General features: G+C 40.9%; 1 protein-coding gene across 1 annotated transcript in view; it reads left to right on the top strand.

The window, feature by feature from the left end:
* The first annotated feature begins 584 nt into the window (after positions 1 to 584).
* Positions 585 to 21,581, top strand: part of LOC125745264 (potassium voltage-gated channel subfamily D member 3-like) — a 111,425-nt gene continuing 90,428 nt past the window's right edge. The window contains exons 1-2 of the mRNA XM_049017934.1: positions 585 to 998; positions 2,292 to 3,467. Coding sequence (XP_048873891.1) covers positions 2,365 to 3,467 — 1,103 coding nt within the window. The 5' untranslated portion in view covers positions 585 to 998; positions 2,292 to 2,364. The remainder of the gene's footprint in view (positions 999 to 2,291; positions 3,468 to 21,581) is intronic.

Raw genomic sequence — 21,581 nt, 5'->3', positions numbered from 1 at the left:
GAATCAGTAAACAAATATAATATTAAATATATTTCTCTGTGGTTGTTTAAGACACGTCGTTAGACCTTTTGTTATTTTGATTATTTAGTGTTATTACAGCAAGACACAACATATAGTATATAAATTGTTTTATTTTAGTTATAACCTGAATACAATTACTTAGAGCCCTTTAACACAAAGACATTGAAACACTGAATCAAGCGCTAACGCTAGACCTGTTTACTAGACGTCCAAAGGCCTTAGAGCCGCTCACATTTACGGTAAAGTATGAAAACATAAGCCGTAATGTCACTAATAATATCACTGTTCAGTATCGACGGTGAATAACGCTAATAGTAAATATCTGGCATTTTTCTATTTTATCCCCCAAGAGAATAAATAGTGGGTTGGAAACCACATAAATGAAATACAAAGGAAATTATCGTGATATCTCAGTACATTTCAAAACAGAAGTATCTGGGTTTTATACAGCGACACGGAGTTTAAAGTAAGCAGACAGTGCCTCAGTGCGTCTCTTTCGTTCTGCGCTTTTTCGGAGGAGCGCTACGCGCAAGGGAAAGAGGAGGAGGAGGAGGAGGAGGGGAGGGAGCGTGTGAGAGAGAGACTGGGAGACGAGGAGACTGGGAGACGAGGAGCCTGGGAGAGCAGGCAGCGGCGGCGTGAGCAACAGAAGTACCGCGATCCCGTCCATCATCATCGCATGCAGCAGTCAGTCATCAAGGGGTCGCCAGGAAAGCCTGCGGTTCCGGGCTGCCCTCCTGGTCCATAGTGCAGAAGGAATGATCTCAAGCGCCGGAATCGTGACCTGTTAAATGAGAAAAGAACTCTAAACAGCGAGGGTGGAAGAAATAAGAAGTGACGGCGTTTTCATCTATTAACTGCATTAACCGTTTAGATAATAGGCTAATAATAACTTCATTTTTGCGACATCCCAACAGACTTGGATAACTGCGAAGAACGAAGCAACAGCTTACCCCTCCGAAGAAACACTTTGCAAAGTAAGATCATTTTCTTTGGTTATTTTATTTTAGTTGTGGGAAGGGAAATTTATCATCAGTTAAAAAGCTGGTATCTATGTATCATGTAGACAGACTTGTCTTATTGCTGCTTTGACGCAGCAGCGCAATACTTAAAAAACTAGGTTTTCCTGACGCGCTGCGTGATTTTTTTTACACTAACCGTACGTTCAATTAATGAAATTATCACTTGTTTTTGTTTGGATATTTGACAAAATGAATACAGACAGATCCACCATAGATGTTTATTTACTACACTTTAAATCGTAAAAAGCGTGCGTATGTATATATCTTTACATTCGACACGGATAAACATTGTTTATAAATGTGTAAAGGTAAACATGCGTGTAAACGTTAAAATGCACGTATTTTGGATTTTAGACAGACAACACAGTAGCGGAAGAGAGCTGCTGTATGGCAACAAAACTGATCTTAAGACTCCCCGCATTTCAGTACTTGTGTTGGCTCAACAGGTTTCAGACCTCTTCGATTGAATCTCTACTTGTTTGTATTCATAAAAAAAAAAACTTAATACTGTTTTTGAAAGCTCTAAAACATATATCGTTTTATGCTTTTTGAAGTTACACCGAGAAAGACATTTGGAGAACAATTATTCAACGATTGTTGTATGGTTTTATATACATTTTAAATTTGATTATTATAGTTACAGGCAATAAACATTTAGCAATTGTATAACACGCTTCACGTTTTGTCTTTTCGAAACTCCATAATAATACACGTCATTACAAATTAATCTTTATAGCCTAGCAGTAATCAGTAAAATGTCAACGTAAATGAGTCCATATAATCATCTACCATTTTTTAATTGTAAAGGAGTGTTACTCATTCAGCAGATCTGTGCTTTCACCGAAAGCCGCAAAGTTGTAGAACTATAATGCGTTGTCCATAAAATGAAATGAATATTTGATCAGCTACTCAATATTATTCTGTAGCAAGTTTTACACCTCTAAGATTAAACCTTTATGATTTTTGAGTCACAGCCTGTGTTTTACACATAGTTAGATTTTTTTTTCAATGTTTCTTGGTACAGAACATAACCTTCACACCATGTTGTAGTCTAGTCAGGATATAATTGTACTTTGGAGGATACAGAGACTCTGCTAGCAAATTACTTGTTTGTTGCGGGGGTATGATAATGTTTAATGTTGTGTAGTGACTGCGAATGTCAACAGCCTGAATCGGTTATTAACAACTACCTTAGAGACTTGGCTTTACATGACTTTGTTGTATGTGTTTTTTTTTTTCGTTACGTAGATGGTTACTGATCTGAAGATACACTGATTTAAAAAAGGGTGCCCCGTTGCCCTTGCCCATAGCCAAAGTTACCATGGCAGCGGGAGTAGCAGCATGGCTCCCCTTTGCCAGGGCTGCAGCCATCGGCTGGATGCCAGTGGCCAACCTGCCCATGCCCATGGCTCCCGCTGAGAAGAACAAGCGGCAAGACGAGCTAATTGTCCTGAATGTCAGTGGGCGTCGCTTCCAGACCTGGAAGAACACCCTGGACCGCTACCCAGATACGCTTCTTGGTAGCTCGGAAAAAGAGTTCTTCTATGATGAGGAGACGAAGGAGTACTTTTTCGACCGTGACCCTGACGTCTTCCGCTGTGTCCTAAACTTCTACCGAACTGGAAAGCTGCACTACCCTCGCTATGAGTGCATCTCGTCCTATGACGAGGAGCTGGCTTTTTTCGGCATCATTCCCGAGATCATCGGCGACTGTTGTTACGAAGAGTACAAGGACCGCAAACGGGAGAACGCGGAGCGCCTCATGGATGACCAGGAGGACAACAAGGACAGCAAGCAGCCTAATGTCACATTCCGTGAGACCATGTGGCGTGCGTTCGAGAACCCCCACACCAGCACCATGGCCTTGGTCTTCTACTATGTCACTGGCTTCTTCATTGCCGTCTCTGTCATTACCAATGTGGTTGAGACTGTGCCCTGTGGATCCACCCCCAATCAGAAAGACATGCCCTGCGGTGAGAGGTACACTGTAGCATTTTTCTGCATTGACACAGCCTGCGTCATGATCTTCACCGTGGAATACCTGATGCGGCTTTTTGCTGCACCCAGCCGCTATCGATTCATGCGTAGCGTGATGAGCATCATCGACGTGGTGGCCATCCTGCCCTACTACATCGGCCTGGTGATGACGAACAACGAAGATGTGAGCGGCGCCTTTGTCACGCTGAGGGTCTTCCGCGTCTTCCGGATCTTCAAATTCTCCCGCCACTCTCAGGGCCTACGCATCCTGGGCTACACCCTGAAGAGCTGCGCCTCAGAGCTGGGCTTCCTCCTCTTCTCCCTCACCATGGCAATCATCATCTTCGCCACCGTCATGTTCTACGCAGAGAAGGGCTCCACCTCCAGCAAGTTTACCAGCATTCCAGCTTCCTTCTGGTACACCATCGTCACCATGACGACCCTGGGGTAAGAGGATCTGTTTCCTAATTTTTTCTTGCTTGTCTGTCTCTCAATATCCCATTTGCACTTTGTCTGAAAAGTGTCTGTTTGGCTCCAGGGGAGTTGGCAAAAAGCAAAAAAACCTGACTTCAGTATGGTACGAATAAATGGAATCCACATTGGCGATCCAAGGTTTTAGGGAAGCGCTCTTTTCACCCCTTAAACAAGACACGGATTATGGGATGGATCAGTGATTCCAATAAACAGGCTTGACAGTCTGCTCTTTCTGTATATTCCTTTTATTTATCACCCTCCCTCCCCCTCCCTGCCTTTCTCACACCCACACACTATGAATCTCCTTCACTAACTATGTTTGTAACCACGCTGTGATCAGGGATTGAGCTTCAATCATTTATATGTTTCCAGGGGATAGAAATTACTGTACGGATGTGTGGACACCCAGGCTTCAAATCCTTTTTTGAGTTTTTATCTCTGCCAGTTCATTTTATTCTGTTGAATTGTACTTTTTAATCTGGGATAGAAGAGATTAAGCTGTGCATTGGTGCCTTTGCTGCACTTTATGGTTTTTAGGAGGAAAAAAAAATTATATATGTGTGTATATATATATATATATATATATATATATATATATATATATATATATATATAATTTTTTGTTTATTATTTATAATAATTATTCTTATTGATGGGTTAGTTAAGTTTATCGATTTTTAATGAATTTGTGTGCCTAGCAAGTATATTCACGCTTCATACGAAATGTCAGAACGTAAGAAGCCACTACACTTCTGTTAGTGCCAGCTATTCCAGCCACCTGTTAGCGCATGAAATTATGTAACTGTGAAGGGTCTGGACAAAGAACTTTTTATTTTTTTCAGAATCTTCTAAAGGGTCACATGCAGGTGTCACATATTTGACTTATAACCTACAATATTTTAGGTCTTTTAATAGCTTTGTATTCTCTTCTGAAAAATCTTCAGTATGGTTATGGCGATTCCATCCTCATATTTTGCTTTGTACTGATAGAAACCAAGCGAACAAGTCGACAGCCTGACAATCGACATGTTGCCGTGATCTCACATTGCATTTGAGAATCATCCAGTGCCCTCATTACGTAAAGAGTCGTCAATAAAGCGCAAGGGGCATAAGTGGGCGAGATCTGCTGTATCCGCTGACTAATACTTCCTGACATTCTCCGTGCCGCTTACCTGGGATTGGACGCGATGTTTCATTAGCTCTGTTGATGCCTGTACAGGGAACTCGGGGTGTGCTGAGCAGCGAGACCGCCAGGGGTATGCACTGATCAGAGGAGGACATTCTCCTGGGTGGGCTTTGCGTCCTGCGCTAACCGGAAACAAAGCACTGGCGATGGAGAACGTGGCAGTCGCTGTGTGATGGATTACAGCCCGTTTTCCTCCTTTCTGGTGGAATCACTCCTTAATGTGTGCTCTAAACACACACTACTTTTTGTGATTTAAATGCCTCGCATCTCATGAATAATTCAGCATTTACCTATCGGCATTTACCCGCCCTGGTATTTTTTTTTTCCGGTGAAAGCACAAGTGTGTGCACCCACACAGACCACCAAGATAAAAATAGTCTTGTCCGGGAGCATTTTCTCAGAGGCATTTGAGAAGAGGATATGGGCCAGTTCATCTGCATTCTGCCCCGTGTCCTCACAAAGCAAAGAGCGTTATCATGTCCACCTCGAGGGAGCTGTGGTTAAAACACACTTTCCAAGGGAGAAACCTTTAAAACACACCATCCAAGGAAGCCACATGACTCTCCAAGAAACTTCAGTGTTATGTTGCATGAAATTATCTTTGACTATTCTTTTTTAAGGTCCCTTTTGGTCGTATTTTTGGTTTATTTACATAATCTGCTGTGCTCCGTTGCATAAAAGCTTTCTGTGAACCGAAAATAGCCTGACAGTTAGACAGGTACCTTATAAACAATGGCACTGGTACGATCCGCTCCTCCTACTAATTATCATTTCCTACAGAAAAGCTTATAGTGTCATCCACCATGTAATTTATGCCATGTACTTGATTACATTTACACATTGGTTCCATGGCCAGGGAAGGGACCTGATATACGTAGCGTGCAGAGGAACAACCTTCACAGGCATGATTTCTTTAAAATTAATTTACTGCCTTATGAGGACTGGTTGAATTGGAGCTCCATCCCAGACTGAACCAGTATAGACCGTTAATAAAATGGATTCTAACCTTTGAAGGAAGGGCATTTGTACATATCGTCATTTTTCTGGCAATCAAAAAGGTTTTAGTTCCTTTTGCAGATTGCAAAAGGTGGGATCGGATGTTTTTTGGCTTGATTATATGTTCCTACAAGGAATGCTTAGTTAATGTATTGCGATTTGCAATCGTCAGTAGAATTGGAGTTGGTACTAGGTACCTGAACTCCTATCAGTAATTTTTTTTAAAACTAGTTTCACCAACTGCTTTTTGGAATATTTGGATTGATGGGCTTTATTTTTTATTGGAAAAGGAGAAATCTTTAGTATTCTATGATGAAAGTACATTTGTTTTAAAATATGCGTGATGTTTTGTGATTAAAACTGCTATATAAACATAACATGAGTATTAATTAACATTACTATATACATTCCAAAAAAATTGCGACCTATATTGTGGATGTGATTATAACCAAAAGTATCTTGATATGACATTTTGGCCATATCGCCCTCCTTAGTCTCCGTCCGCAGTGGGGCATCCAGCCCCTTTCCCCCGTCACTAACGTTGCTTTATAAGTGAAGTAAAACACTAATGGGAAACATGTCTGTTGTGTGGAAGGAAGACGTTAAAGTTGTCCATGGGGGAACTACCCCAAAAACATTTAGAACACCCAATTTGACGCTACATTTGTGGAGCCAACTTTATTTAAAAATAGTTATATCAAATTCTTTGCTGCAGAATGCTAAGTTCATTAAAAGAGTTTTTAAAACGCACAGTCTGGAAATTATCATTACACTAAGAAAATCAGAATTGGTCAGAATCAGTATCGGCAGGTCAGCCTTAAAAGAAATCAGCAATCAGAATCAGCAATGGAAAATGCAACTGGTGCATCCCTAGTCAAAACTGATTATTTCAAGTAAATACTCTAGTTAATGGTGAAGGTATCGACACATCCATTCTCTGAAATTGATCATTATTTGTACATTACTATACTTCTTTTTGTTTACAGTGGAGAAACGAAAAATAGGACAAAAGGCCCCATAACTGACCCTAATAAACAACAAACTAATAGCAGTGAAAGCCCTGTTTACAGAGAATAGCTGTGATTATGAGAGCCATTTAGAAGGCTCTTCAACTGAATAATCATATATGTAGAATGGTATAATGTATATTCAGTACGTATTTGGGCTGGATGATATTTAGTTAAAAAGTCTGGTTGTGTTGCTACCTGTTGCACAAAGGGTATCTTTGCAAAGTTTGCAAATTACAATAGATTGGTCGACGTCAGATTTGGCATATATAAACCATTTATACACAATAAAAGCAGAACCTTTTTCGGAACCCGTTCTTCCTCATCAGCTATGAGGTCACTACACTACACTACATCACTACAGTCATGCGTTGCTTTTTTTGTGTGTGAACAGTACTTGCACAAACGTAGATGGTACAGTATAGCATATGACCCACCTATATATGCTAGAGAACACCTTTTTCTATAAGTACGAAGAGTGCACTGTGAAATATCGATGACAAGCACAATATAGTAAATACACAAACCATGCAGTAACATAGTTGTTTATTGTCATTATCAAGTATTAGGCCTATGTAGTATGTCCTGTACATAAGTCTGTGCGCTAAACTTTTATGCGATAGGAGTAGCACAGTAGGTTTGTTTACACCAGGCACCGCAAACATGGAAGTAATGTGTTGTGCTACGACATCTTCGGAATAGGGATTTTTCAGCTACATCAAAATTTAATGGGACCACCGTTGTATATGTGATCTGTCGATGACCACAATGTCGTCATGCGGCTCACGACTGTATTTACTTGGACTATGGACTGTGTGTTCTTTATCGTGTGACACAATTTGATAGTGTGATGGCATATAAAGTTTGTTTTTTCACCAAGTTTGGTAACTAGTCAAAAAGGATCAATTAGCCACTAAATTGATTAAAAAAGTGAGATATACAGACAGCGTAGAGATGTTTTGCGGGCTGAACCTGCTTTGTTTCACAATTGTCTGTTTTTGTTGTTAGCCTACTTTTGTTGCAGCCTCCGAACACACAGGTATTGTGACAGGCTCTTCCCCAGTTTATTCTGTCGTTATATTAATAGTGTTAAGTAGTGCACTTGTAATTTGGCATTCATTGAATGCATTTATGCGTAACTTACTCTGCGACAGCACGTATGTTTTTAATGTTTTAACTATTTGCCTCACTTGTACATCACTGCGGACAAACGTATCTGCTAAATAAACGTAAATGTAGTTCTGTGCGATGATTCTTACGACACCTCTGAAATGTGTATCGTGGGCACAATTGTAACCAGGTACAATAAAATACCGCCATATGACCCACCGCTAGACTTGGGACAAAAGGTAACGTTATTCAGTAAAGAACTTGATTGGCTCATAAAATCTGTCGTAATTAGACTGATTGGCTGATTGCCCATCAGCTCCAATATGCGTGAAAATTCAGTTTTCAGTCCCTCTTCAATCGATCGGTGCATCCTTATTTTCCATTACCTCTTCATGTGTATCTTCACCCATCCATCTTTTACCCTCGAATCATGGTTTTCTTTACTAGGTCATGTATATGTGATTATTCATAAAGTTCTTCTATAAATCTACTTCTACTTCTACTTAAAATGCATTATTCTTCCGATCAGGATAAGCAGTTGGAAGATGGATGTAAAAATGGGTTTCTGATAAGTAAGTCTTTCAATGCGAGTCTCATTAATGATATCTCCTTTTAATTAGCATATAAAAGCCACATACACATATATTGCAATAATATTTAAGGGAATGGTTTTTACATGACTATAAATTAAAAAACACCGGCAATCTTTTTACGAGCACAATTTTTTCTTGATGATATGCGCAGATGCAATAAAGATTTTTATATGCAGATGTGTCAATTTAAAAAGCTTGTTTTAAATTATCGTACCAGGCAGCCATTTCGCAACAACAATCTGATACAATTATAGGATAATTGATGATAGTGGAGTAACTAACAAACAGAGCTTAGTAATTAAACTGCGTTTGATATGATTTGGCGGCTTGTCGGTTAGTACTGTAGACTCACACCTTCATAAGCAATTATGGAAGATGCAAGGTTGATATGGACTTTTATAGGGGGAAAAAAACAGTTGCACTTTTAGCCTATTTTACTATTCGAAATGTTTAGGATTTACACTGGTTTACATTGTAGGTTCATATTACTGGTGTTAAACTGGTGGCCAGTTTAACAAGTCCTGAAGTATTCTACCCAATTTATCTTCCTCTTGGATCATAATTAATAGATTGAATACCTGTGTACACTTGTTGGCTGCTTTGTTAGTTACATATGACTAGCACCAGGTACTCCCTGACCTGTTGCAAGTTCAGAGAAGCCATCTTGCGCACTGTTGTACTGAGCTGTAATTTTTGCACTTGTGGTCTTTCACTGGTTGTATCGTACTGAATGTACATACAGTACAGAACCTTCTGCGCGTTGCTTTATTTCTGTATAAGACTGCAGCACTCAAGCATACCAGTTTTAAGTTTGATAAAAAAATTTAGATTTCAGTTAGTTGGTTAGCATGCTAACGGTTAGCATGCCTTGATGAAGACAGCGATATCTGGCAGCTCCATTAGTTGGGCTCTGTGCTAACAGTGTTACAGTTGTGGGTTTGAATCCCAGGCTGCAAATTTAAATGGTAGCCTTTCCCTTTATTCTATGTGGTTTTGGATAAAAGCATTAAATAAATAAACATAAATACTGGTAAAATTCAGTGGAGTTATCTGGGCTGTAGAACGACGTGTGAATCAGTAGATGTTGTGGTTTTGACTATGATTAAATCAGGCAGAAGCTGTATTTAGATTTAGAGGATTTGCTTCAGTTTAGGCACATTATCTCCTTTATCCTGCTGGTCATTGAAGGGGTTTTAACGGACACTTTTATCCAAAATGACATACAGATGACAAAAAAAAAACAACTAGTCATTGGAGCAACTAGGTCTAAGGGCCTTGTTCTAGGGTACAACAGTGAAATCAGTCTGCTGACCATGGGATTTAAACCCACAACTTCCCGATCACAGAAACAGCATCTTAACTGCTAAACCCCCATTATACATAATAGACATCAGTCTGAGCTCAAAGTGATCTTCCTTTGCACTGGCTTTTTAAAAGTCACTGCCAAATATTTTATGTAAATGTAAAAGTTAATGCAATATATGTAAAGAGGTTTTTCAAAGGTATTGTGTTTTATTCCTTGTTTAATTAGGGCTTTCTAAAATAAAAACATGATAATCTGAATAAATAATGATAAACTTTACAATAGACAAATATGTGCTTTTAGTTATTGTAAATGTAGAATATTATTTCTTGAATACTTATTTATCTGCTTGTTGGCTATGGTCTGTTTATAGTAGTAGAATATGCATGCCTCGGCTTGCATCTGCATGTTTAATCTCAAGACCTTTCCTCGCAGTCCTTAAAAGAATGTGATAATTGGGCTGGCACAGTATAATTACCTCTGGATTAACCCTGCATCTGAAATGAACATCTCTCACACTGCAGCCCTCGATCCTGCGCTCATTTGCTCATTTTCTGCCGGGACTTTGTGGTCCCTCTGCCCGCCCCTGTGGCTTTGCATGACTCCCGCCAGCCTCCACCATGCTGAGAGGGCGAAGCAGCAGGTCTCCTCAGGTCTGTCGCTAAACACACCCGAGAGTGAGAGCAGGAGCAGCATGGCAACAGGCGCCTGCTTTTAACCTCGCTCCGTCCCGGAAGGTCCTTGCAGTGGAATTTTTTATTGTCGCCCGCATCCCCCACCGCCTGCCCCCACTGCACGTTTTTACGCTCTATCCAGTGAACGGCTGGGCCGCAGCTCCTCACATGTGCCAGCCTGCCAGATTATCCCAGCCGCCGCAATTATCTCCAGCACCTGATTATAGCTGCACTAGGCTTTGCGCTTAACACGCTTAGAAACAGGTGGATTAGCCTTAATGGGAGAGTTGTCAGATGCGGCGCATTTGCTCAGGATTAAGAAGAAATCTGCAGCATTTTTGGGGCGGTTTGTAGACTTTGTGCGCAAATGTACAACAGCATTCCTGGTGATTTAGCATTCTTGCCTTAGCCGCGGCAGAAAAAGCCCCCTTTATTTCCCCCGCTTGGTTGTCTTCCAGCTAATCTGCAAAATAAATCCCGAATATCACGGCTTTCACGTCTGATCTTTCACAGGTGTGCATGAGAATCTGCAGTGAGAGAGATGCTTGTTGTATTTGGGCAGCTGAAAAAAACGTGACAGATATCGTTAGGCGATAAAGTGTTCTAAGATGGGAGCAGCATTAGGCATCACGCCCTGGCAGGCCCATCAGTGATAGGTCATGCATTCAAATCGGACGGAATGGCACATGTCCAGTTCTCTGCAGTGGACCTGGCGAGTCCCAGCAACCTGAATGAGAGGCGCGTGAGGAAAGAGATGGATAAACACAGATGACACAAGCTTCAGACTCTGGCCCAAGTCACAACCTACAGCGTTACCCTCTGTCACGCCTAACAGGTTCCGCAGGACAGGAGGGAGAAATGGTGATGTTTTTGTGCCCGATCAACATAGGACGATAGTGTAGGTGGGGATAATGGGAGGGAATGGACGTTAATAGCGACATAAGCCTTCTTTAATTTTCATGGGGTCCTCTGGTAATTTAGTCTTGTAAGCGGAGATGGGTTAATTTCGCATAGCCTGAAATAAGTAGAATAGGGATTAAGGATTTGGGCTTACCAGGTTCAGGCTGCCGAATGCGCTCCTTCTCCTGTTTCAGTGACAAAGCTATGGGCATGCTAATGAATAAAGTGTAAATTTATAGCCTGGTTCGGTTGCCTTTCAAGAATAGTGTCGACTGTTGCGATAAACAGAAGATATCGAGCATGGAGTAGCGTGTGTGGCAGCGGCTGTGAGGATGAAGTGATTGCCTTTTGGCCTCACTGGTGCCATCATTATTGACACAGAGATGGAAGAGGTCATCATCGCCTCCTACAGGTTGAGCTGTCACATAATAAATCACAGGGGAGACACACTCGTTGATGGTTGCGCTACATGATAAATGATAATAATAAATCCAGTCATAATTTATTATAGGGCATTTTTTGGCACTGTTCGGTTTCAATTGTACTTGGACGTCTAGAGAGTATCACTTCCCACGAAAGGCATTGATCGTTCGATGTTTGGCAGTCTGTTTGGTGTTTTTCCGAAAATAGACAAACCAGGGATTACATGTGATTACTCGGTTGCAGAAACAGACCATAATAATAATTCATTATTATTGGTGTATAATTTCAGTATGATCACGTCAAGGTGATTAACCTTTTTATGTATGCATATTAAATTATTGTTAGATATGTTATTATTAAGTTTAAATTTGTGACATCATTAATGTGTGTAGTGCTACCTCTTGAAGGATGTACAAACAGTATTTGTGTTTTTATTACATGAGAATTGGGGCAATGATAGGTGTAAAACAAAAAGGTTTGTCCCATTTTGGCATTATAAGACTGAATCAATTAACACACCTCCTGACTTCCTCTCTTTCAAAGCTATTTTAAGCGCACATATGCCCAGCGGTGCTTTCATTTGTTATCTACCCTCTTCACTGCTCATTCTGGGGTGACAAAACCAATTGTACTGCCAGAATCAGTCTGCCGTGGATTAATGTCTGTCTGATTGTTTTTCAGTCTGCTGCTTTGTGTACCTGCCGGACCAAAAGCATTGCCCAACATCAGATGCTTTTATTCACATCAGCCATATTATCCTTTTTCAATTTATTGCTGATCGCGTCTGGAATCAGTCAGGTAATGTAGCTTTCTCCAGGATCAAGCAACAAGACTATCCCCCTTACATAGAGATAAGTCAAGCAATTCATCCCCTACATTCCTGTGAAAATGTGCTTCTGTCATTTGTTTTTGTGAGAAGATAATCAAATAGGGTGAACTGTTTGCATAATTTGATAAACTGATCGGATTTGGGCCCCATCCACTTTCATAATCGATGGACCTTTATTGGGACATTGAAATTAAAACTTCTTAGAACTTAACTTCTTGCTACATCTAAAGCTGAATGAAAGTGAAAATCGTACTTTTCATTCATTCATCTTCCAACCACAAGGTCAACTTGGGGGGAAGGGACATTGCCCTGGGACCTATCCCTGGCAGCGCAGGGCATATATCCCTGCTCACACAATCACTGACACCAGCTCACCCAATGACACATCATCGCGTCAATGGTAGATGTCTGAGTACCTGCAGAAAGCACAACTCCACACACATGTAGATGCGGCAGGAGTCAAAGCCGGAAGCCCTGGGGTTATGAGTTAAGAGGGCAGCACACTAAGCCAGCAGAACGACTTGATCCCCACAGAAAATATTTCAAATGACAGTGGATTAGCAGAATTAGTTACAGGGAGGACTGTACCGTAATGCCTCCACGGTGCTATGGGGGAATAATCAGCAGAAATTGGTTGCAGTCATTGCTGTTAAAGTGGTGTAACCAGTTACCTGTACTGAGCACAAGAGAGCAATTAGGTTTTATTTGGCAACATTGGGTGTTTTATAGCTATTTGTTAAGTAAATGGCATTAGTATGAAATATTTGTTATTTTCGAGTTTAGATTCCCATGAATTAATATTCAGTTTTCGGTCGGTCTGATCAATTCAAAAATTAGGATTAAATTGGGATTTATGGCAAATTCTCCTAAATACAAAGAAGCAGACCCATGTACTATTAATACAGAAGGGCATCATTTCTTCAGCAGGGTGCATGAGGTTAGTTGTAATTTAATTTCATAGATATTCTGAATCAAGCCAAGGCAAGTTAATTTCCGAATTAATGAGGCTAATCGTGGTTCTCTGTTTGAGCTCACATTTGTCAGTTTTGCAGTCAAGCATGTGCTAAATCATGAGATTCCACATTCAGGTTTCCCTGTTCAGTCATTTCCTGTTTTTCCTTTCATTGCATGCTCTCCGTATTACAGCAATGACCTTGCCACTATGACTCTGTGTTTAACACTTTGTGACCAATTTTACTTGGTCCAAAAACTCTGTATTGACCTTATGTTGGATTTAAAGGAGATTATAATTTCCTTGATGTTGTATGTGGAAATTAGGAGGTACCACATCGAAGCTGGACATCTAATACTCTTAAATTATTTTATCCAATTGACACACACACACATATATATATATATATATATATATATATTATGTTTAAAAAACAGGATGCATAAATTCCATTGTAGGAGATGAGTCTTCCCCATTGATTTATTTTACTCTGCATAACACAGGTATTCTTCATTATTGTTACGTTATTGTGCACTTATGCTCATGGAAGGGATCGTTAGAGTGATTTATGACAGGCGAATACCCACATTTGCATAGAAACATAAGCACAACATGAAATGTTTTAGTCGCCACAGTCCTGAATTTCCACAATGTTTCCATCTTGCTTACAGTCGTAGTTTTATGGTGAGATTAATATCTGTATGTGCTTTATCCCAGTAAATATTTTTTCTGATTGATTAACTTATTATACAGAACATTTGATGTTTGCCAGCATAACAGAATTGCCTTCTCAAAATCTGTGGCTGTGTTATTCTAACTAAAATGATTAGGAGTTTTAAGTAAAACGATTAGTTTTAACTAAAACTGTTAAGAATTAGCAGAGTATTACATTTTGCAGGTGTTGTTTTCTATATTGCTTTAATTCTTGATTGCTTTGGCGTTATTAAAATCATGCAAGAACTATAGGCTATTCTGTTCTTTCAATAATAATAAATATTCATGTATTACAATTGATAATAGAATTTAGCAGCCAATAACAGAGCAGCAGTACGACATCATTAATGTAAAACACAATCTTAAATAAGTGTGACTAGTTATCATTAAGGTATTTATATTGTACAGTAGCTGTGAGCCCTTTTTATATTGTGATGTCAGAAGGCTCAGAGGAATCAAAGGTAAAAGCTCACAGACTGAAGGACAAAACTGTGTGTGGGATTGTGGGAAAATTGACAATAATGGCATCCAGGATTCTGAGCCTGCCGTTTTCCATCATCTTTGCTCAATTTAGCCCCGGTCTGGAAGCTCTGGGGTGGAGTTGATCTTGGATGTTATTCTGCTGGTAGTAAAGGGCAGCATACCTGGCTCTTCTTACTAGCAGAAGGAGATTTTCGGATCACCGCGTAAAAGCTTCGCCATTGAAGTCTATCAGGAGCAACATTCATACTGTCTCACTGTTTGCCTGTGACAATGAATGTGATGCATCTGTTTCTGTCTGACCCTGCGTAAAGAACGTGTAGGCTGCATAAAACGATTCCATGTTTCATCCCTGCCTGGCTCAGCAGCACAACCAAAAACAGCCATTAGCACCTTTTCGCAAATGAGCGATTGCCAAGTGATGAGTGCTGCAGCGGATAAGAAACGGCCCTTGGGAGTTGTCCACTCGTACTCTAGTTAGCATCAGGAGTGTCTTGAGTCCTGTTTATTCAAAGGCGGCAAATAGACTTCAACCGTTTGGAGTACAGGTCAGTGTGCTGGCAGACTCAAATTACGGGAATAAATAGTTTCATGTTATACATCTAGTGTGTCTTAAAATTTAATTAACTCAATTTAATTCTGAAGAGACATAGGCTTTAGTATATCTGTGCTGCTGGGTTATGATTGGAAATAGCAGACCTGCTGATAATTGAATGTATATCCAGTTCAATGAGTTTTAATAACTTTAGGTCTACCATCCATGTATTTTAATATTTTACCCACTAAATTCACCTTCATTCATATCTATAACAATAATATTCAGTCTTTTGTGTGGAAAAAAAATTGTTACCGACTGAGATGTTTATCAATAGAGGTCAGCTCAGTTGGTAATCTGACAACAACAAAGATTGCCACTCGAGGCCTGGTACATGGAGTACAGGGCACTAGAGTATTTTGTATTCATGCAGGAAAGTCTTTGCGAGTGAACAATAGCAAATTCAAAGACAAGTTACAGAACTGGCCCATCAGAATTGAAAAAGTTTGGATTTTTTTCCTCTACTAACATGTTGAAAGCCCAACAATGCATCATTGTAAGGCTATAATCAACAACAGCATGAAATGTGTGCTCCGGTGTCTGTGTACAATTCTCAGATAAACTAATAAAAGATTACCACCAAGAAGTCAAACTACACGACGTACTATAAAAGCATACGGTAAAAGGGAAGAATATCAGCAAGAGTGTCAATCAAATATAACAATTTATTTTTCAACCTAAGCTAAGAATGAATGAAAACAAAATTAAGTAATGCTGAGGGAGAAGAACTGAACTGAAAAAAATGGTTAATAGTATGAACAGGCTTGTAAAACCTCATTTCCGTTACATATTGAATCTTATAAAACAACAGAAAATTCAAAGCATCCTTCATCAATCCCTGTTTGTGTTCCAGAGGAACAGAACTCAATGTCTCCGACACTGATTTGAGTTTAAAATATATGCAAATGAATAGCGGCAGCTATAATTAGAAGACGGCGTTTCCGCCTCACACTTGTGTGTGCAGCACTGGTGTTTTTAACAAAAGGCTAAAGAAGCATGCGTGTCAGGGGAGTCACAGCAGGGTGAATGATTCTGGAGATTCTACATGTTCTGTGCCCTTCTGCAGTCAGAGCACGGTCTGTGACATATCAGGAGTGACTGTGGTACAAATCACCCGATTCCATTCCACAGAACTTCCTTGGCGTAAGTGTGTTTGTGTAACACTGTGACCTGCACTTGGAAGAATCTTCATCTTCTGGCTCTTTGCAAAGATCTACACACCGGGCACTCAATACTGTGCAACGTCAGGCCTGTCTGTCTTCATCATTGTTGTATTTCAGCTGATGCCCTTTTCCACAACAGCTTGCAGACCTTTCATTGCAGACGTTTAGGATTGTTGTCAAGGTAAATGACTTTGCTCCAGGGCTGTTGAGTCACTGGTGCCGTGGCACAGATGGTAACAGAACCCTCGATCTCCCGCCCATGATAGCTAGTTCTTACCTGATCTGCTGAGGGGCCTTTCTGGCGCTGCAATCACTTGATGAATCAGGAATGGATTCTTCTGGGGGCGATGGAGCATCAGTGAGGTGGCAAGGGGCCACTTGGGTTTGGGAGCATGATGAGAGCCCATAGCATTGCTTCAGGGGTAGCCGGTGTGCCCACACAAACAAAGCAAAATGCTAAAACGGAGCGATAAGCTAAGAGCATGCTGTGTTCAGGTATTAAGGTGCAGTATCTGGTACAAAGGCTATTCCAGGAGGTGCAGGCTACAAAGCAGGGGACACCCTGAGAGGGGCGCCAGGACAGCACAGGACACACAACACTATGGGCAGTTCAGATTCCTCAGCTTGCCTGGAGTACCTGCAAGAAATTCATACGAAGGCTTTAACAAAGCTGGTCACGTAATAAAGCCAGTGACCTATACGGCAAGACACTGAGACCAAAAAGATTTTCAGCGTGCTTTTTACGTATGTAAATGGAATAAGGCGGGCTGATGGAGCCCAGCTCATCTTAGTGTTTCCCCCAGGATGGTGACCCAGAACTATACTGGTGCAGGGGAAGGACACACAACAGTCTGACTTCATCTGCAAACTGTTGTTGATGTGGCTGCACTGGGGCAGCTTACAGATGGCTGCAGATCTTTTAGAAAACATCACTGCACTATTCTCACATTCCCAGTTATGGAATAAGATGATCATAGTGCAAAGACAGCTTAATTAATAAAAGGGATTCCCATGCTCGTCCAGCAAAGCTAAGCACTGCAAAACTTGTGTGCAAAAATAAAATACTGACAAAAATGTATACTATAACAAGAAAGGTACTGGGTAATGTTTTCTTCATTAACTCATCTTCTACGGCTCGTTTTGGGCCAGGTTGCGGGGGCAGCAGTCTAAGCAGACCATCCTCTCCCAGCCACGTCCTGCAGCTCCACCAGGGGAATATTAAGGTGTTTCCAGGCCAGCCCAGAGATATAATCTCTCCAGCGTGTCCTGGGTCTGCCTTGGGGTCTCCTCAGAGTTGGACGTGCCCGAGGTACCTCCCCAGGGAGGCGTCCGGGAGACAGCTGCCCAAACCACCCCAGCAGGTTTCTGTCGATGCAGAGGAGCAGTAGCTCTGCTTTGGGAGACTGCAGGAGTGCTTTCCAGGCCTGAGTCGGGTGAAAAGGTTGTCGTTCGGGTGGATTGTGTCCCTGCTGACTTTGGCAGCTGTGTTCCTGATGGTAGGAATGAAATGAAAGTCCTGCTGGGGACTATGAGTAAAGACACACGGGGTATCTCTGTAATGGCTTCCCGCCCCTCTTGAGGAGTTTGGGTCCAGGGCCCAGATTATGAATTGAGGTGAACCCGACTTGACATTATCTCGCTACCTCCTGCACTAGCTTAGGCTCACGGGAGACTAGGTACATCAAATTCGGTGTGTAGTTATACTCAATCCTGTGTTCTGTACTACCAAGTATAGTCGCAAATATGTAGCAATAATCACTCTTATATCCATAGTTATTTCTTTACCCCGCATTTAAGGTTCCTGGCAAGAGCACCTTAAACACCACAAGGAGACGTGCAGAGACTGTGTTTGCCTTACTCCAGTAATACAGATACTCGGTATCCAGAGATTGATCTACCATGGCCCCGAGTTGGATGTAACCCGATCCACGTTACACCTGATCACCACATAGGTGATGGGCCCACAAGAGGCCCTCATTCAGACTTTGCCTGGCTGGACCCCATAGGTAGAGGTCCGACCACCAGGCACTCGCCTATGAACTGCCCCCCTGGCCTGGCTCCAGGGCGAGGCCCCAGTCTCCATTTTCCAGGAAAGTCACATGATCCTTGTTCTTGGGTTCCATGGGGGACATCTGAATCGCACTTAGCCTGGTCACTCACCTAGGACCAATTTACCTTAGGAGACCCTAGCCAGTGTGATTACCCCCATACTATAGATCCTCGAACCATGGAGGCACACAGACCCCTCCACTACAGTTAAGTGGCCATTCCTGGAGGGCTGCTCTTTTCTGGAATAACAATATTTCTATAATCGTAACCATACAGGTTAGACTATATATATTTAAGAAGCTGCTTACACCCAAGAACCGGCTTTAGAATTATTATTAAGCCTTAGAACGATGTACATTTGGCCTTTCACCACAAAATAATTAAACTGTGTTAACAGAAACAGCTTTGATATTAATATGTCAAAAAGCGAAAAAGGCATTGCCCTCTTGCAGACGACGTCTCACTTGTGATACCACAACACCAGCTTCTCCTATTCAACACGCTTTTCCCTGTTATTATCAAAAAATATTGCTCCGGCTAGCCTTAGCTCTAGCATACAAGCATGAGCCACTTCACTTTAAACAACTAATATTCACTTCTATGGTCCAATGAAACTCCAATGAAGTATTAACAACACACTTGTCTGAATGACACAATGACAGTTTAAAAAGGGCAAATGCTGCAAACACCAGCCCAGACAGTTTGAGAGAGCAAACAGCTGCACATGCAGAAACGCTGCTATATAAGATACATTAATTCACAATCAAACAATAAAAAATAAAGCTTGAAACACAGTGGCAGATGGAACAACCAACATACGCATAAAACAACCTAAGTCGCTGTAGTAACTTACAGTTTACAGCCTCGTCTAAGGTACCGCCCACTGAAATGAACAGAAACGTGAAGTGTAAAGGCGCTCAGATGTGATACAACATCTGCATAGCCATCCATCCAAGACCAGTTATTAGCAAACCCAACAGAAGATAAGCAGCAACCCAGCGTCCACCATGGACACACTTATCTTCATATCAATAAACCAACAAGACTTATAAAGATCCCACAAGACTAAGCATTTGGGATCAGTCCCCGATTAAAGGGGACAGACTCCCACTATTACCTGACCATTTCCCACCTTAAAGGCACAGGCTCCATTTATCATGCAGGTTCTACCCGTTCATTTGGTATTCAATAAATGGAGGAAATGCCGCATACTGGCTGTTACAGTCACTGCACAGAGGAACGGATTTGGGTAATTCAGGTTCAGAGAGTAAAAGTCCAGACCAAGATTTTGTTTCAACCATCCAGTCGAGCATACAGAGTCACAGTCACAGAGTACTTACCTGGTTTGTTCAAACAAAATTCCGGTCTGGACTTTTACTCTCTGGACCTGAATTACCCAACTCTGTAGAGGAATTTAGAATTATTTCATTATTGTAATAATATACTGTAATATTTCTTTTATATATTTAAACTTTTGCATGGTGCTGTGGCATTAGTAAATTTATGGTTTTTATTGTGTCATCTTTTAATTGCTGTACTTCTGTGTGTTATTATATGATAACACAAGATGTTCCGATTAATTCTTTTTAATTAATTATTTTTGCATGATATTTCCTACCAGTGCAGTTTCTCTGAATTTCATTTTTGAACAGATATCGATTTATTTTCCCCTCAACCATTATTCTCACAGCAGCAAAATGCTGAATGTATCTTTTTTTTCCAGAACACATAACCACTGCTGCCCTTTATGAGTAAAGAAAACATCACATGTAAGGTATAAAATAAACTGTAGTGTGATTTCAATTAGCCTGAGGATATTGCTGTATCGGTGCTCAAAATGTGGTAGACGGCAACCACTGCGGCACAGCTATGGGTGTAATATGATTCCTCCAGCAGCGGAAATGTCAGAGTCTAAATTTAGTCCTCTTTAAAAACATTTACCGAAATAAAATAAGACAGAAGGCATTCTGAGCAGAAATAACCAAAATCAAAGTATGATTACTGCAAGTGTGCAATAGGAGTAGACTTTAGTAACTAGGTACAGTACAAGCCCCTGTCCGCAGGCAATAAAAGGGAAACATAAAAATCTAATCGAAAGCTTTACAAAAATCAGCATGACCCCTTTTACACTTTCATATATCTGTTATTCATATGGAGCACTGAGCGACACGAAAGCTTATAATTTCTGTGTATTTTGCAATAATGCATTTGGTGCTCGTAAAGACACAAAATTATTTATGTTGCAAAACAAGTGTCTCTGTTGCATCTCATGAATGTTTGTTATTCAGGATCATTCTGTCTACATCCCCCAAGGGCGTTCTGCTGATAGAATGTGAGGATATCAGATGTTCATTAACGCCGGCATATTTTTTTGACTTCTATTGGAACAAGTATTGGTACACAGTCAGTCCAATAGCTTCCGGTCTCCCCAGCATGTGCATTCATACATACAAGCCCACATGTACAGATATACACATTTGTGGATATGTAGGGATTTATGCATACATTTTTTTTATTATAAATGTTATTTTTCTTTTTAATTTTTGCCTATTTAAATTGATGCCTTTTTTAGAATATGTCACTCACCTTGTGCACGTTACTGTGGAAACAGACTGTAAATGAGGATCTTTCCCCAAGTGTTGCCTATTGTTAGCCCATGCAAAGCGTCTCCCACTCTGTGAGTGTTTGTGTGCTCCGCCATCGTGAAAAGACGAGCCGCTTTCAGTTCTTAGAAGATGCTGACCCTACATTTGCACTCTTTGACGCTCTCCGGCGTTTGCTCAGTTTGGTTTGATTAGAAGCGGCCGTGATATGGGTATTGTTAGCAAACCCAGGAGCTGATAGACGAGTTCAGTTATGAGGTCAGCCATTTCGACTGACTGCTACTATTAGTGCAGAAGACCGTAAATGAAACCATATTCTCGTAAACCGCAGGAAATTCAAGTAGACAGTGAGACTCTGAGGAATGGATCTTTCTGCCAATTTTGCAAACTGTAAGAATAGCTATGCGGTGCCAACTCAACCAATGCTAAAATAGCCATTTTCCCTCAGATTTTGAATTTATTTATTAATACTTTACCTCTCTGGTGAATGAGGCTAAAAGACAATTTTCT

Source organism: Brienomyrus brachyistius, chromosome 6 (assembly GCF_023856365.1).
Source record: "Brienomyrus brachyistius isolate T26 chromosome 6, BBRACH_0.4, whole genome shotgun sequence".
Lineage (NCBI taxonomy): Eukaryota > Metazoa > Chordata > Actinopteri > Osteoglossiformes > Mormyridae > Brienomyrus > Brienomyrus brachyistius.
Note: the sequence above shows the minus strand (reverse complement) of the source record. Positions and strands in the feature narration are given on the sequence as shown.